Source organism: Pan troglodytes, chromosome 8 (genome assembly GCF_028858775.2).
Source record: "Pan troglodytes isolate AG18354 chromosome 8, NHGRI_mPanTro3-v2.0_pri, whole genome shotgun sequence".
Classification (NCBI taxonomy): Eukaryota; Metazoa; Chordata; class Mammalia; order Primates; family Hominidae; genus Pan; species Pan troglodytes.
This window is the reverse complement of record NC_072406.2, coordinates 114,717,927-114,732,667: the sequence shown is the minus strand read 5'-3', so window position 1 is coordinate 114,732,667 and position 14,741 is coordinate 114,717,927. Positions and strand designations below refer to the sequence as shown.

General features: G+C 55.0%; 1 protein-coding gene across 22 annotated transcripts in view; it reads right to left on the bottom strand.

The window, feature by feature from the left end:
* Nucleotides 1-292: 292 nt before the first annotated feature.
* SUFU (SUFU negative regulator of hedgehog signaling) overlaps nucleotides 293-14,741 on the bottom strand; it is a 126,452-nt gene continuing 112,003 nt past the window's right edge. For 9 of the 22 annotated variants that reach the window (XR_010146706.1, XR_010146703.1, XR_010146699.1 and 6 more), the window contains 3 exons: nucleotides 6,499-6,567; nucleotides 4,427-5,078; nucleotides 2,994-3,681 (listed from right to left, as the gene is read on the bottom strand). Coding sequence is in view for 13 of the 22 variants with exons in the window: in XM_024346569.3 (XP_024202337.1) it covers nucleotides 3,592-3,681; nucleotides 6,499-6,567; nucleotides 7,806-7,931 (285 nt within the window). In the remaining 9 variants the exon portion in view is untranslated. Of the gene's footprint in view, nucleotides 3,682-4,426; nucleotides 5,079-6,498; nucleotides 6,568-7,805; nucleotides 7,932-14,259; nucleotides 14,663-14,741 lie in introns of those variants that run through there. The other 13 variants (XM_054660470.1, XM_063781127.1, XM_063781126.1 and 10 more) reach the window with 6 other exon arrangements.

The following is a 14,741-nucleotide window of genomic DNA, read 5'->3' as shown; positions in this document are numbered from 1 at the left end:
CCCACCGCCTCATCTCCCCAGACTGCTCCTCGCTCCTACCCCCTTGACCTTAGAGGAATTCAGGACCAGTGAGGGAGAGCCTGTCCTTGCAAGGTCATTTCTTCATGACTGAAGAGCCACCAGCTGTGTGATCCCACTCTCTGGCAACTCCTCCACTCTCGACAACAATCCTGGGGGCCTCCCTCCATCCTGGCTTCTAAGTGGCTAACAACAACCCACTCCCTCTGCCAGGGCCCCGGGCTTCCGGCTCCACTACTTCAGGCAGCCAGAAATGAGCACACAACCCAGGCACTTCTGCAAAGATGTTTAATGCACTTAGATTACAGAGAGGAAGAGGGGGCAAGAAGGAAACGACATCTAAGTGAGTCACCCAAAAATTCTTACGAAAGTCCCAGGCTGGCTGCAGCCCCAGGAACCGAGTCGCCACTGACATTAAAAACTAATATAAAATTTTACAAAAATCTGCTTGTCGCAGCATTCAGGTACTTGTACAAAAGGAGGGGTCTCCCTACAGGGCTCCTGACTTGTAACAGGGACCCAGGCACCTCACCTGGCATGGATGTCCTAGAAGCCAGAGAGGGAAGACCAGATACAAAAATACAGTAAAGGAAATTCTCTACTGGTCAGCCCCATAGGGGCACCGACCTTCAGGTTTTCTCCCTGCTTGCAACTCAATCCGAAACCCCAGTCCCAAGACCCTGTGTCTATTTTTAAAAATGCTCTAGCCCTTTTAGACTCTCCCCTCGGCTTCTCCAGTCCCTGCCTTGGAGCACTGCCCTTGGAAGAGAAAGATACGGGCAGGAAGAGGCACCAGCTCCCCACACAGGCCTGAGACCTCGCACAAGCCTCCCAAACCCCCCTCAGAATTGCAGCTGAGTCTGCAGTCCTCCTGCAGCCCACACTGAGCCAGCAGAGCCACAGGAGCCTGCCTTATATAGCAGGCAAAGAGCAAAGGGAAAGGCCCTTCTCAGAAGCTCTAGCACCAGGGACCTGAAGGGGTGGGTAGGACTAGGCAAGTCTCCAAGTAGCTTGCAGAAGAGGCAGATTTAGGGAGGGAGGCCCCTTACCTCCTCCACCCACTACAAGGTCAGGGGCTCCCTCAGAGCTGCAGGGAGGGAAAGAAAGGGTACATTCACCAAGCATCCTGTGCCAGAAGCTGTGCTGGACAGGGTCCAAGGTCAGCTTGGCTTGATCTTCTTTAAGGGTCCTCTCTCACCAGCCAGCAGCCCAAGAAACCTCTGGGAGGCACCAATGCCCATAGGAAAGGAGGCCTGGTCAGAAATGTGTGATACCCTGTCCTGCCCTCAGAGCCAGTGAGATGGAGCCTGGCCCCTGCAGGATCTTGGGTGAGCGTGAGGCTCCTGACATATTGCGGGTACGAAGGGGCCACAGGCTTCATGTGCTCATTATCTCGGAGCTCACCCACTTCCTCCTGCCTTACCCTGCTCCCCCAGAACAGGGCCACCATGCTGGCTGGTGTCTACCTTCAGTCCACAAAGACCCTCCAGGTCTGGGGCAGGTTGCTGACCAGGTGCTTCACAAACTAATGACAAAGCTTAGCTCAGAAAATGCCCCATCCCCACCCAACCAACGATGGAGGCACCCAGCAGATGGAAGTACGGCGAGCTGCAGCAGGGAGCCCTCAGGCAGGTCCCGAGCAAGAGAGAGTTCAGGGAGAGGCTGGTCATGGTGGCAAGGAATGGAGGCGAACTGATGGCACCTCTCTGCCTGTGAAATGTCAGAAGCAAGAGCTTCACAGGCAGGGCTGCTGTGGTGGGGGAAGGCCAGTAGGGCTCCCTCTGGTAAGTCCTCAGGGCAGTAGAGGCACAGCTGCCGACATCAGATCCCAAGTGGCTTGCATCTTGGCTGGCGGGGACCTGCAGCCAGTCTCTCCCAAATACTCCAGGCTGATATGCCTTTTAACTCTGAGCTTGATGGAATTAACCAGATAGCCCTGGGGATGTGTAGAGGAGGCCAGGCCTAGTGGCTCCATGGAGGTCCAACTCCTGCTCCCTGGAGAACCCAGCTGGTGCCCTCATACCCCTGGGGGCAGCTCTTTGGCTGGATCTCTCATCAGCGGAGTCCTGCACCCTGTGGGCACTCCTGTGGCATCCCTGCTGGTGCCTGTGTGTGCAGCAGAGGCAGATGGGAGCAATGAGGAGCCCTGCATTGTCATGACTTTGCTTTGAAGAGGTGTAAAGAGTGATCTTGAAGTATTATAACAGTCCCGTCCCTAGAGTTGGGGGTAAGAAGGCAGGAAAGGGGCTTGCTGGTTCCAGGTCAGGAGTGGGAGATAACCCGAGAGGAACTCCAAAACCATGGGCTAGAGATAGGCTGGCTTCTGGAAGGCAAACTGTGAGATCTGCAGTACTGGGGGTGAGGGGCTGAGGACCACGAGAGGCCAGGATGCCAGAAAGGAGAGGGATTAGGAGTGGAGAATGAAAGATAGGGCATGAATGGATACAGGGAGGATGGGAGGGCAGCAGAGAGCAGTGTTAGCAAAACCAAAGTGAAAGAGATGTTAAGAGGTGGATTTTTCAGTTTTAGTAAGGCAGCCCTACAGCCTGAAGGCTGGGAGGCCCAGGGACTGAGGAAATGGGACAGGACTGGTTACAGAGCTGGAGACCCAGGCCCTGAATGACAGTGGGGATGGTGTGTGATGTGCTGAACCTCACCCTCTCCCAGGTAGGCCTGGTTGGGTGGAAAAGGCCTAGAAGATGAGGCTGGGGTCACCAAGTCTTTGAGACCCATTCACTTGGAAAACAGTAGCACCCCTCCCTGGCCCCAGCTAAACTAGGCTCAAAGCTGCACAAGGGAGTGTCTCTACTCTCCCCCTGCCCCGGGCTCCACCAGGCCCAGCTGGGAAGAAAAGCCTCTCTGTGCAGCCGGCTCCTCCAGGGCTCTGGGCTGGCAGGCGAACACCAAGCACCTTCTCTGGTGGCAGCCCAGGGAGAGATACAGCCCTAGGCCTCTGTCAGAGAATGCGAAAGTTCAACGGGGAATGAAGTTCTGTTTAAAAAACATTATATACATGGCTTCTGGACATCTTTGCAGAGCAATAAAATACCACCCGGTTTCTACAAAATAAAATAAGGAAGAAGAAAACCAAACATGATCAGAGGAATTGTTCCGCGGCCAGAGGAGCTTGAGTAGCAAAGGCTTCCAGAGATGAGCTGGGAAGTGCATCCACTCGCTCTGCACCTGGCTGTCCGCCTCCCTCCTGCTGGGCTGTGCGGCAGGGGGTAGGTGAGAAAGAGGGCTGTCTCCACCTAGGGGCACAGCCAGGGTCCAGAGTCAAACCTCAAACCAGAATCTGTGCAGGCTGCAGGCAGGGAGGGTCCGCATTTGCCCACTCACTGGCCTGATGGGTCACAAGGCTTAGCCAGCGGCGGGGTGCAGCCCCTGAGCTGGAGGTGAGGTGGGGGGCCTGTGGCCTGTGCATGGCACCCCACTGGGCTGCGGGGTGGCACTGCGCAGTCTTCCTCACACTTGTCCTTTTATTTGTGGAGATCTCGTTGACACAACTGTTACACTGGAAGTCACTGGGGAGCAGCTGGGCTCCCTGCTGGCCCCTGCAGGGCCCAGCCCAGGCTAGTGTAGTGGACTGTCGAACACCACGTCAGGCAGGATGGAGACCTTCAGCTTCTTTTCAGGCCAGCTGTACTCTTTGGGAAGTTTGAACTGTGGAGGGAGCAAGCACAGACCAGGAGTGTGAGTGGTTAGCAGAATACACCGTGGTCTTTCCAGAGATTGCCCAGGCCTGTCCCCGGGGAGCTAGGGATAGGACAGGCCGCGGGAGGCGTGGCTTCATTCTCAAATGCTAGACCCAGGTGGCAGGCTGGGCTCAAATGGCTGGAGTTGGTGACCCCTTCTTTCCCCACGGCCTGTCAATAATGAGGCAGGTTGGAGGAGGGCGTTTTCTCCTCCTTTCTCCACTAAGCTGACCTCCCTCTTGCTCACTTCCTTGGTTCTGCCTCTGGCCACAGGCATGTAAAGAATCTGCTCCCTGAGGCCCTGGGGCTGGAGGATGGGGGCTGGGGGAGGGTCTGGAGGCTATGGGGAAGTGGCCTGAGCTCTGTCACTGCCATGGCCTCTCTTTCAGAGGCTAGTGCAGGAAGAACCCTGGAAACCTGTCCTCTGTATACTTGGCCAAAGGCTCCAAAGGGAAGGAGGCCCCAGTTCGGCCCCAAAGTCAGAACCACACTTGCGGCCTTGGTGGGAGCAGAAGAGTGGGACAAGTGTGGTTTGAGGTGATCCCTTGGGCCTGAGAGGGGCCAATCCCCACCCTGCTCCCTGTATTCATTCGCACCACTTCCCAGGGTTACCAGCCTCAGAGTGGTCCCAGTGGTGGCCAAGGAGAGCCAAATGTCTCCCACCCCATCCCAGGATACACTGATTTGCCTACAGTTCTGTTTCTCCCATTCACCTGGGAGTTTCTGGTAGGGGAAGGGGAAGAGGCTGATGCCTCTTATTCCCTCTTTACTGTAGAACTTTGCATGCAGTCTGGCACACAGATGGAGCTCAATAAATGCTCACTGCCTGGGACTGATACCGGAACTTAGACACAGGGTCTGTCTTTTCTTTTTCTTTTGAGACGGAGTTTCGCTCTTGTTGCCCAGGCTGGAGTGCAATGGCGCGATCTCGGCTCACTGCAACTTTTGCTTCCCGGGTTCAAGCGATTCTCGTGCCTCAGCCTCCCGAGTAGCTGAGATTACAGGCATGCACCACCAAGCCTGGCTAGTTATTGTATTATTAGTAGAGATGGGTTTTCTCCATGTTGGTCAGGCTGGTCTCGAATTCCCGACCTCAGGTGATCCACCTGCCTCGGCCTCCCAAAGTGCTGGGATTACAGACATGAGTCACTGCGCCCGGCCCAGGGTCTGTCTTTTCTAATTTGGCTAGGCCGGAAGTCAGGGCAGGGTGGAAAGGAGAGAACAGTGTTCTCAGCCTGCCTCGGTCTGGGGCTGGAGGCAGACGAGCCTGACCCTTCCTGGCTGCCTCCCTCTTCGCTCCCTCTGCTGGGGGACTGTCTCTGCCAGGACCAAAGTGGCGAGTGAGGCAGGGTGTAGGGACAGCCTCTGGACAGAAAAGGAAAAAAAGAAAAAAGTCATTTTTAGTGACCTACTTTCCTCTGCTCCCCCAGGCTTCTGTCCCTCTTGCCTGGACTGTCCCCCTCCTACCCCCAAGCTCAAAGCAGCAGCCTGGCACAGCGCCATCCCAGTGCGACAAGGCCTCTCCGGAAGCGCTTCTGGGCAGCTGGCTCTGGTCTGACTGAATGGGGAGCTGGGACTCAGGGACCAGTGACTTGTGGGGGTTGATTGGCTGGCATGGACTGGGTGCTTGATGGCTTTGGAATATATAAATGAACAAATTTCTCAAGCTGCATCCCAGAGGACAGAGGAGACCCTGCTCTACTGGGGTGACCCTGGCTCTGGGGAGTTCCTGTCCAACTGGAGACCTGGACTGGACGGTCCCGCCCTGTGCACTCCCCTCAGCTTCCTAAACACCAGAGGCCTGTGTCCTGGCTATTGCAGCCCAGGGAGCCCTGGAAGCTGGAAGCTCCAGCCCTGGCTGGAACCTAGCTCCCGCCTGGCCTCCCTCTTGGTAGAAAGCCTGGCCCCTGGGAGGCGAAGGAGTTCTCCCCCAAGCACATTTCCCGGCAGACAGGACAAGGGAAGGGTCTGCCTCTGCCACAGGCAGGGCAGGGCCCAGGAGAGCTCTCCAGAGGCCCGGCCAGCCTGCTAGAGTTCACTAACCCATGGGGCACTGAGGCCAGGAAAGCTCCCATCCCACTGGGGTGCTGCGGGCAGGAGCGGGGGAGGGGAAGGGATTTTCCAGGATGAGGTAAGTCCTCGCAAATAAGGATGCCGGGAACAAGGGAGAAAAAACAAAGGGGATTATGGACTCCATTCCTCTACCCCAGAGGAGCAGCTAAAGAAGGCACAGCCACAGCTGGCCTGCCAGCTCCTCCAGCTCTGAGCCAGGGCTGGAAGAGGGAGACTAAGAGGCACAGCTCATGGCTGGAGGACGAAGAAGGGAGAGTGGCTCCTGGGTGGCCCGAGGCGAGGGCAGGAGTCCCTTGCTGCCCACCAGAACTCCCCAGCGGAATGTTCTCTGGCAACAGACATGGGCGTTCTGTTCAGAATCTGCCAGGGAACAGCAGGGGCTGGGGAGAACTCGTACTAGCCTGAAGGCCCTGGCTTCCTCTTCAATGAGGCTCTCAGGAGCTGGCAATTCAGACGATTTGCTGGGTGTCCTTACAAGGGCTGGGGGTAGGGCAGGGGATGGTGAGGGTGCATAGAAACAGAAGAGAAATCTACAGTCTCCTCTCCAGCCTATCCCTGCACCTTGGGGAGGAGCCCACAGATGCAGCCACACAGATACATGCAAGCACACACGCACCACAGGTACACACGCACACATGCATGCACAGACGTGCACACACACACATGGTCCCAGAGACGGGACCTGTTGTCAGGGAAAGTCAAACAAGCTTACTTCCTCTGGAGAAGTCAAATCTTCTAAATCCTCCAACATTTTCTCTACAAACTCTTCAGTCAACAGAATCTGTGAAGGCACAAGGCAGGCTTTTATTATTTTTTTTAAATGTATGATCTTTTTGCCAACCACCAAGCGTTATACCTCTCTTCTGACCATGGAGGAGAGATGAGCTCACTGTGATCTGTTCAAGGGACACAGGGAAGTGTTTGAGGCCTGTCCCCAGCTGTCATTCCCCCCACACCCTCACCTCCCTGCAATATCAGACTGAGGCATAGAAGGAAAGGGGTCAGGGGACAATGGGGAGGGGAGGGAGGACATTGGGAGAGCTGGGAATGCTGCTCCCAGAAGGGAGATGAACACTGGTGGGGCTGGTAAAAAGGAATCTCAGGAAGAAAAAGGAACAGAAAAGAAAAATTAAAAGGAAAAAAAATTAAATTAAAGCTGCTGCCCAGTCAGGCTCTAGTGTCCCCCTCTGCCCCTCACCGTAGAAGGACAAAAGGAATCTGTTTGGATTTGGAATACAAGCCCTATCTGGAATCTGGAAGTGCCCTGGAAGGTACATCCAAGAATGTCTGAGCTGGAGAATCTGGAGATTGTGGACCAACATCTCATTTTACAGATGACAAAGGGACTCCCAACTTCCATTCCCATTCACAGTAGCCACATCCTCCCAGGCTGGAAGCTCCCAAGCCCCTGACCTGCTGTGCTCAATCAGCCACTGAGTTCCTCCAGCCTTCTTTGAGGTTCCTCTTCTCTAGGTCACCTCCCAGCATTCCACGTTGCTGTTCTAGTCTGACACCTCATTGCCTCTCGCTTTGATGCTGAGTCTGGCCCCACTATTTGGCTGGCACAAACACCAACTTCATCCGCTAAAGAAGTTTTCACAGCCAATACCAACGTCCAAGGGCTCTCAGGGCCTCTAAAACCGGCCTTCCTCAATCTGCTGGGCCATTCTTCCCCACCCACCCCTCTCGTCAGGCTGCTAGGCAGAGCCAGGCCAAGCTGATCCCAGGTCTGCACCCCACCACGCCCTGGGTGAGGGTGTCTTTCCTCTTCCAACTGTGACCCCTTCCTTCACCCCTCCCCCTCCCTGTCCTTGTCCCCAGGGCCTCCCAGCCTCCCTCCACTGCAGACCCTTCTGTACCCCCAGGCCACAGCTCCACCTGTCTTCTCCCGTACACCTTGAGCACCCAGGTAGGGCACAAAGGAAGAAAGATAATGGGGTGAAGATCCAGGTGAGGGGCTCCTCTGAGGGGAAACCCTCCCTGTGAGGAGGAGAATTGAGAACTTGAAAAAATACCCACCAGGTTTCCCCTGGGAATTGTCAGCTGCCAAGAACAAAAGTTTCCACGCTGTGAGATAACAAGGAAGGTGTGCACACAGGAAGGTGAGCACACAGGACGGCTCAGGAGCTCACAGGACGGAGGTCTCTAAAGCAAGAAGTGGACGGGGTGGAGGAGGGAGTGAGAAATAAGAACACTACCCCCAAGTGGGCAGAAAAGCCGCCATCATACCGGGCATGCTAACTGCTCATCTCCATGTCTCCTTACAGTGGAGGAAACAGGCACAGGCAGGTTATGTAATTTGCTCAGTGTCACACGGCTTGTGAGTGGCTAAGACCATATCCTGGTCATGTCTGGACTCTCAATTTAGTGCCTGGAGTACTGCTCCCGAATGCTGAACTCTCACCCCCAGGACACTGACTCATCCATTCATCCTTCCAGGGACACAGGCATGAAGGCAGCCCATTTCCCACCAGGACAAGCACCCTCTTTTGGCTGGCAGGGAGACAAGAGACCCAGCCTTCCCAGGCTCCAAGCCCATAGCAGGAACAAAATAACTCTGACCACTGGTCCACGTCTCCTCACCAAACTCTCTGTTCTAGGAGCTAGGGCCCCGACCAAGGACAGAGACAAGGCTTAGAGACAGAGCAGGAGAGGCAAAGTTGGCAAAATTCGGGGAGGTGCACCCCTATAGTTCTTCCTAATTCCCCAAAGTGGGACTGGCCGACTCTGCCCACAGACTCCAGCCATACACGTACTCCCTCTCACAGCCTAAGCCCTTGCTCCTCCTACTCTCTTATCCCAGGGGTGTCCTCCCCAAAAGTTCAGTTTCCCCACCAGTTATCACCAGTCTGCTCAAGCAATACAAAAGTTACATTCATATTTTTGGCATTTCCGGGGCTCGTTGCCATCTCTGCAAATGCTAGCACAAACACAAGCATACCTAAAACCCAATTATATTACAATGGCTCCAGTCTGGGCCGGGCTGGGCTAATTTCTAACTCACAAATAACTTGGAGGGAGGGGCTTTCTGCCAGATCAGTAAATAGATGTGGGACTATAACAAGTGCTGGGGGTGAGATGGGGTGGAGGGAGGACAGGAAGAGGGGCAAGGGTTCACAGGGGCTGTGGCCACCCAGTGAGACGCCAGAGTTATTCTTCAAGGAAACGTAATGCCACCAACACTGAGTTCAATTCTAAGCTGGTTCCCCTGACAAAGGTCTGGAACTGGTGCTAAGGAGAGGGTGAGTTATGGTGGCTTTTAGTAGAGCAACGACCATGCGCGGCACCATCTGTGTGTGGACTTATTTTGGACTCGGCTGGGGGAGGGGATGGCCAGATAAAAAATGAGGACAAACCCTAGCTGCTCCTCCATTTTTGCTTTTGGTGATTTGCTGGTTCCCGCTGGAAACTTCACGTTATTTTAAAAGAATTAAAGGGGAAAAATTATACATGAGATCTACATGATATTAAAGGTGACATTCTCTGCAAAGAAACACGACAGACTGTCATAGCTCCAGGCACCTAATTTAATTTCCTTTGGGAGTTAAACCTTAGAAGGTTGGATTGAACAAACAGGCCCTGTTCTTTGTATATTTCAGACCTGGAGCTGAGAATGTTAACAGATCTTATCAACAGGACACTGGAGATAGACAGCTAAGATGGGGCAGCTCCTGGGAGCTCTCCCGAGTAACAGACTTGCCCTTGTGATGCAACTGTGGGAAAAGCCTGTGCAGTTCTGGGGCTTGGCACTCCTGAGGCTCACTGGGTCCCTACAGAGCTGCTTGGCTCTGTCACGAATAATAATGGGAATGGTGATGATAAAAATGACAGTAAAAATGGCCAATAGCAGAAGCAGTACCTCCACCATGTGCTAGGCGCTGTGCTAAGAGCTTGATCAGTGTCATTTCATTGAATCCTTATGGCAGTTCTGCTAGGGAGGTGACTATCATCCCCACTTTGCCCAAGGGTAGGTACCCAGAGGAGACAAGGCTCTGGACTTTTCTTTTTATTTTTTAGATGGAATCTCTTGCCCTATCGCCCAGGCTGGAGTGCAGTGGTACAATCTTGGCTCATTGCAACCTCTGCCTCCTGGGTTCAAGCGATTCTCCTGCCTCAGCCTCCCGAATAGCTGGGATTACAGGTGACCATCACCATGTCCGGCTAATTTTTGTATTTTTAGTAGAGATGGGGTTTTGCCATGTTGGCCAGGCTGGTCTTGAACTCCTGACCTCAAATGATCCATCCGCCTTGGCCTCCCAAAGTGCTGGGATCACAGGCATGAGCCACCACACCTGGCTCAAGGCTCTGGACTTTAGAGGAACGGCTATCTGATCTCATGGTGATAGAGGATGCTCTTTTCCTGTCTGGGGAAGACACCCCAACTGTAGAAGCCTATATAGATGGGGATAACTTCTCTGTCTTCTGATGAGGGAAGTGAAGGTAGCTTTGGTTTTTACCAATGACCTGGAAAATCAGCAGTCCCAACCTCCACCAGCCACACATTTCCTGGCCACCTGCTCAACTTAAGAGGGCTAGAAGCCTGAGAGTCACAGACACTGCTAAAAAACCAGACTGGCCAATGAAAAGGAAGGCAAACCAATGCCCAGAGATGGTTCCCAAGTGGGGACGGTGGGGCAAATTCCCAGGCCAGCCTAGTGAATACATACATCTTGACAGTTCTCTAGCCCAGAAAGTAGCAGTAGAAATAATATTGATAACAGCACTCACTGATATTTGCACTTACCAAGAGCCAGGCAGAAAACACTTATGTTTGTACACAAACAGCCCTCAGAGGGAGGAGACCCTCTAGTAAGAGAGGAAGACCCTCAACCAATCTGAGCAGCACACTCCCCTGGGAAGCTTCTGAAAATATGGCGATGCTAGGCCCCATTCACAATTCCTGAGTCAGAATACTCTGGGGTAAGGCCAAGGCCCATGCTTTTTTTTTTTTTTTTGAGACGGAGTTTTGCTCTTGTTTTCCAGGCTGGAGTGCAATGGCACGATCTCAACTCACCGCAACCTCTGCCTCCCGGGTTCAAGCGATTCTCCTGCCTCAGTCTCTCAAGTAGCTGGGATTACAGGCATCTGCCACCATGCCCAGCTAATTTTTTTTTTTTTTTTTTCTGAGACAGAGTCTCACTCTGTCACTCAGGCTGGAGTGCAGTAGCATGATCTTGGCTCACTGCAAGCTCCGCCTCCTGGGTTCATGCCATTCTCCTGCCTCAGCCTCCCAAAGTGTTGGGATTACAGGCATGACCCACTGGGCCCGGCCAGGGGCTGGAGTTTTGTCTGCTGTTTAACAGCAGACAAACAAGCTGGGACTACAGGCGCCCGCCGCTATGCCCGGCTAATTTTTTGTATTTTTAGTAGAGACGGGGTTTTACTGTGTTAGCCAGGATGGTCTCGATCTCCTGACCTCATGATCCGCCTGCCTCGGCCTCCCAAAGTGCTAGGATTACAGGTGTGAGCCACCGTGCCTGGCAATTTTGTATTTTTAGTAGAGATGGGGTTTCTCCACATTGGTCAGGCTGGTCTCGAACTCCCGACCTCAGATGATCCACCCACCTCAGCCTCCCAAAGTGCTGGGACTGATTACAGGCATGAGCCACCGCACCTGGCCAGCACTTGTATTTTTAAGTGGTGCCCCAGGAGATCATGGTGAGGGGCTGCTGGGGAAATACTCAGGCCCACAGGGAAAGGGGGTTTGGGCACAGGCTTAACCAACAGGGGTGAGTTGGTGGCTGTAGCTTCACCACCATCAAACTGGCTGAGCTGCGAGGGGGGCAATGGATCTTGGTTACCCCCAGTTCCCACCTTTGGCCAGGGAGGGGGGCTTGGAATCTAGGCCAGCAGCTACTCCAGTGGGCTCACACCAGCTGCTTTAACCAGCTTGGCTGGGTGGTGGTGAGGGAGGACTGTCACCAACCTCCCAATTCCCCAGGCCCCAGCAAGTTCCAGAAAGGAACCCGAAAAGTGATCTTGTGTCAGTGCCTGCCCTGGGCAAGCCAGGCTGCACTGCAGGCAGGGGCCCAGCTGCTGCAGATCTGACGCCGATTCAGATGTCTGTGGTCAATGATATTTCTGAGTCTGCAAAGAGTGGCTGACAATGCCCACTCCTTCCCTTTGGTATGACAATCCACACTTTGTCCAGGGCATTGTTTGTTCTTCATGTTGACACGTTGTACTTGCTTCCCAACATGGCTTTCTTTTCCCTCCCTTTCCTCCTCTCAGGGAAGGAAATGTGTTGTTTACAGTGGAAGAGCCTGCCAAGGAGCTGCTCTGGCACCCACGATGGCAGTGGAGGAGGCAGGGACGGGGAAGCAGTCCTGTCTGCATCCCTTCCCTCCCACCCCCACTCCACGGGCCAGACAAAAGCCAGAAAACAGCCTGGAGAACACCCCCAACCCAGGTCAGGGACAAAGGCGTGTGGTGCGGCAGGTAGCGGGCTGCAGTGGGGGCACAGGTCTCGCTCATTTCCTGTTCTTAGTGGGCAGTGAAAAGTTGGCTCTGGTGGCCAGAAGCGGGCTCAGACTCCTGCTCTGGCTGTGGGCTGCCAGGGACACAGTGCGGCATCACAGTCCTTTCCTACAAGGGAGGGTACTTCCCCAGGCGCACTGCTGGGCTCTAAACCTTAATGGGTGTCCCCCTGGACAACAAGGTCTCGGGGCAGTCCAAGCAAAGGTCTCCAGGGAGAATAAGTATGCCTGGGTTCACCCGTGGAAGGAGGAACAGTAGAGGCACCAAAGAGGAGGTGCCCAGGGCATGGGCTGGGGATTCCCAAGTCATCTTCTACACAATATCCAAATGGGTAGCAGAAGGCAGGGCTTGCCCAGAGGAGAGCTCGGCAGCACCTTCCCAAGCCTGGCCTGGAGCAGCAGAGCCCACTTGGAACAGCTGCTGGGCGTCTTCGCCCACGCCTGGGGCTTCCCATCAGGACTGGCAGAGAATGGCTGGGACTAGGGGCGCAACCTGGGTGAGCTGTCAGACACCACACAGCTGAGAAAGCATTGCGGGGCCTAAAACAATATTCTCATATTTGGTGATGTGACCCCTATGTGACCGCTGGGGCTGAGACTTATCCCCCTTCAGATCAACCCTGGCTGGGGACGGATGAACAACTCAGCTCTGGGCCGGGCTCCTGCTCAGAAGACTAACAGCCCAGTGTTGACAGGCTCAAGGGAGAGAGGCTTGTTAAAGCCACCAGGATGAGGAATGCTGGGGGAAGGAGGTGCAGGAGCAGACCTTGGCAGGCCCCCTCCCAGGGTCTGAAGAGCCTCCTGCACAGCCCCGGAATTGGCTGATAAGCTTTACAGTCTCAGCAAGGATGAAAACAGCAAATGGCAGGGCAGACGGAGGAGTCAAGGTGCTGTTCTCCAGAAAGTGAAAGCCTGTGGAACTGGAGCTGGCTTCCTGCACCCCCAGATCCTCCATAAAGCAGGGAGTGTCCACTGTGCTCCACCTGGTGCTGCAGACAGCCCTGCTTTGCCACATGCTGGGGCCCTGACTCTCCTGGGTCTGGACTGATGGTGGAAGGCTGTGGAGCAGGTGGGTGTGGAGGCCTGTCTGGGGCCATTCCACAGGCTCCGGAAAGGGGCTCGGGTTCCTAAACCTTCTGCCTTTTCCTCTCGGCCTCTCCTTGTCACTCTTCCCCCTGCAGGATGTCTCTGCCACGCTTTCTCCCAAGAGATAACAGGCCTGGGCTGGGCTGGTGGCCAGAACAAGGTGCCAAGGCTGGGAGTGAGGGCTTCCAAGGCTGCTGTAACAAAGTCATCCCAGCCCCTCCATTTCAGCTGGGACCAATGGGAGAGTTCCGGCAGCAGTTAAGAGAACAGAAGACTGGGTCTCGTCATGTCCTGGGTCTATTGGATTTCACTCCTTCCTACTCCTCTGCCTCCAATAGGCCTGGGCACACAAGGCCCAAGAAGACACCTCGGAACCCTGGGGGTGTGAGCAAGAGATGCCTGCAGGGAGCAAGGGTGGGCCTCTTTGTGCTGGGGTCCCCTCCTGAGGGACCTATGGCTCTCCTTGGCCCAGTGGAGTGGCCCTCACTGGCGACTGCAAGTCTAACCCCAGGCCTCTAGGAGGTCCTGCAGACTCCCAGGGAGACAGCCAGCCCCAGAGGGAGATCTAGAGGCCCACAAGTAATTACAAGCCCAGGTTCCCACAAGCAAGGGAGCTGCCTGTGACCACAGTGGCAAGACCCTAACAGGGGCGGCTGGCTGGCAGTCAGAGGGAGAAAGTGCTGACTGCCTGGCAGGGGGAGGAGGGCTGGTGTGGGTGTTGGCTCCACTGCTGAGAATCCAGCTGGGGGCAGGGTCAGAGGGTTTCCCAGGGCTCCTTGGAAAGGGCCTGAGAAACCCCTCAGTGATCAAGGGTGGGTGCTTGGGGTGTGGGGCCTCCGCCAGCCTTCCCAGGAGCTCTCCTGTGAGCCGGCCCCGTGGTGGACCACACTAATGAGCCCATAACACAGGCCTTTGATTGAGTAGCTCCCAGCACAGCAACTTTATTGAAACATGCCGAGGCCAGCAGCTCGTTCCCACCGCGCCCCGGTTCCCTGGGCAACAGCCCATGGGAGGGGACCATGTGCTGGGGAGCCAGCGGGTGCTGGGCCTCAGGCTCGCTGAGGGGCTGCCAGGGAGGTGAGGGGGTTGTGGCACTGGGAGTGGGAACCCCGGCAGCTAGGGGGTCAGGGGCTTGGGGAATTGGGGTTGGGTCTGAAGGGCATTCAGGGGACTGAGGGGCAATGTGACATCTGCGAAGTCCTGTGGGGGCCAAGGTTCTTGAGCTGCTGAAAATTGGAGATGCTGACTACCCTCTCCTCAGGGCAGAAAGACGTTCCAGGAGGGGAGGGCAGAGCTCCGAGGATAGGTTCAGAGCTGAGAATGTCAAACATAACTGGGTAGAATGTATTCTGCAGTTTGGGGAGGCCCCAGTCCCGACTGTCCCAGGAAAACG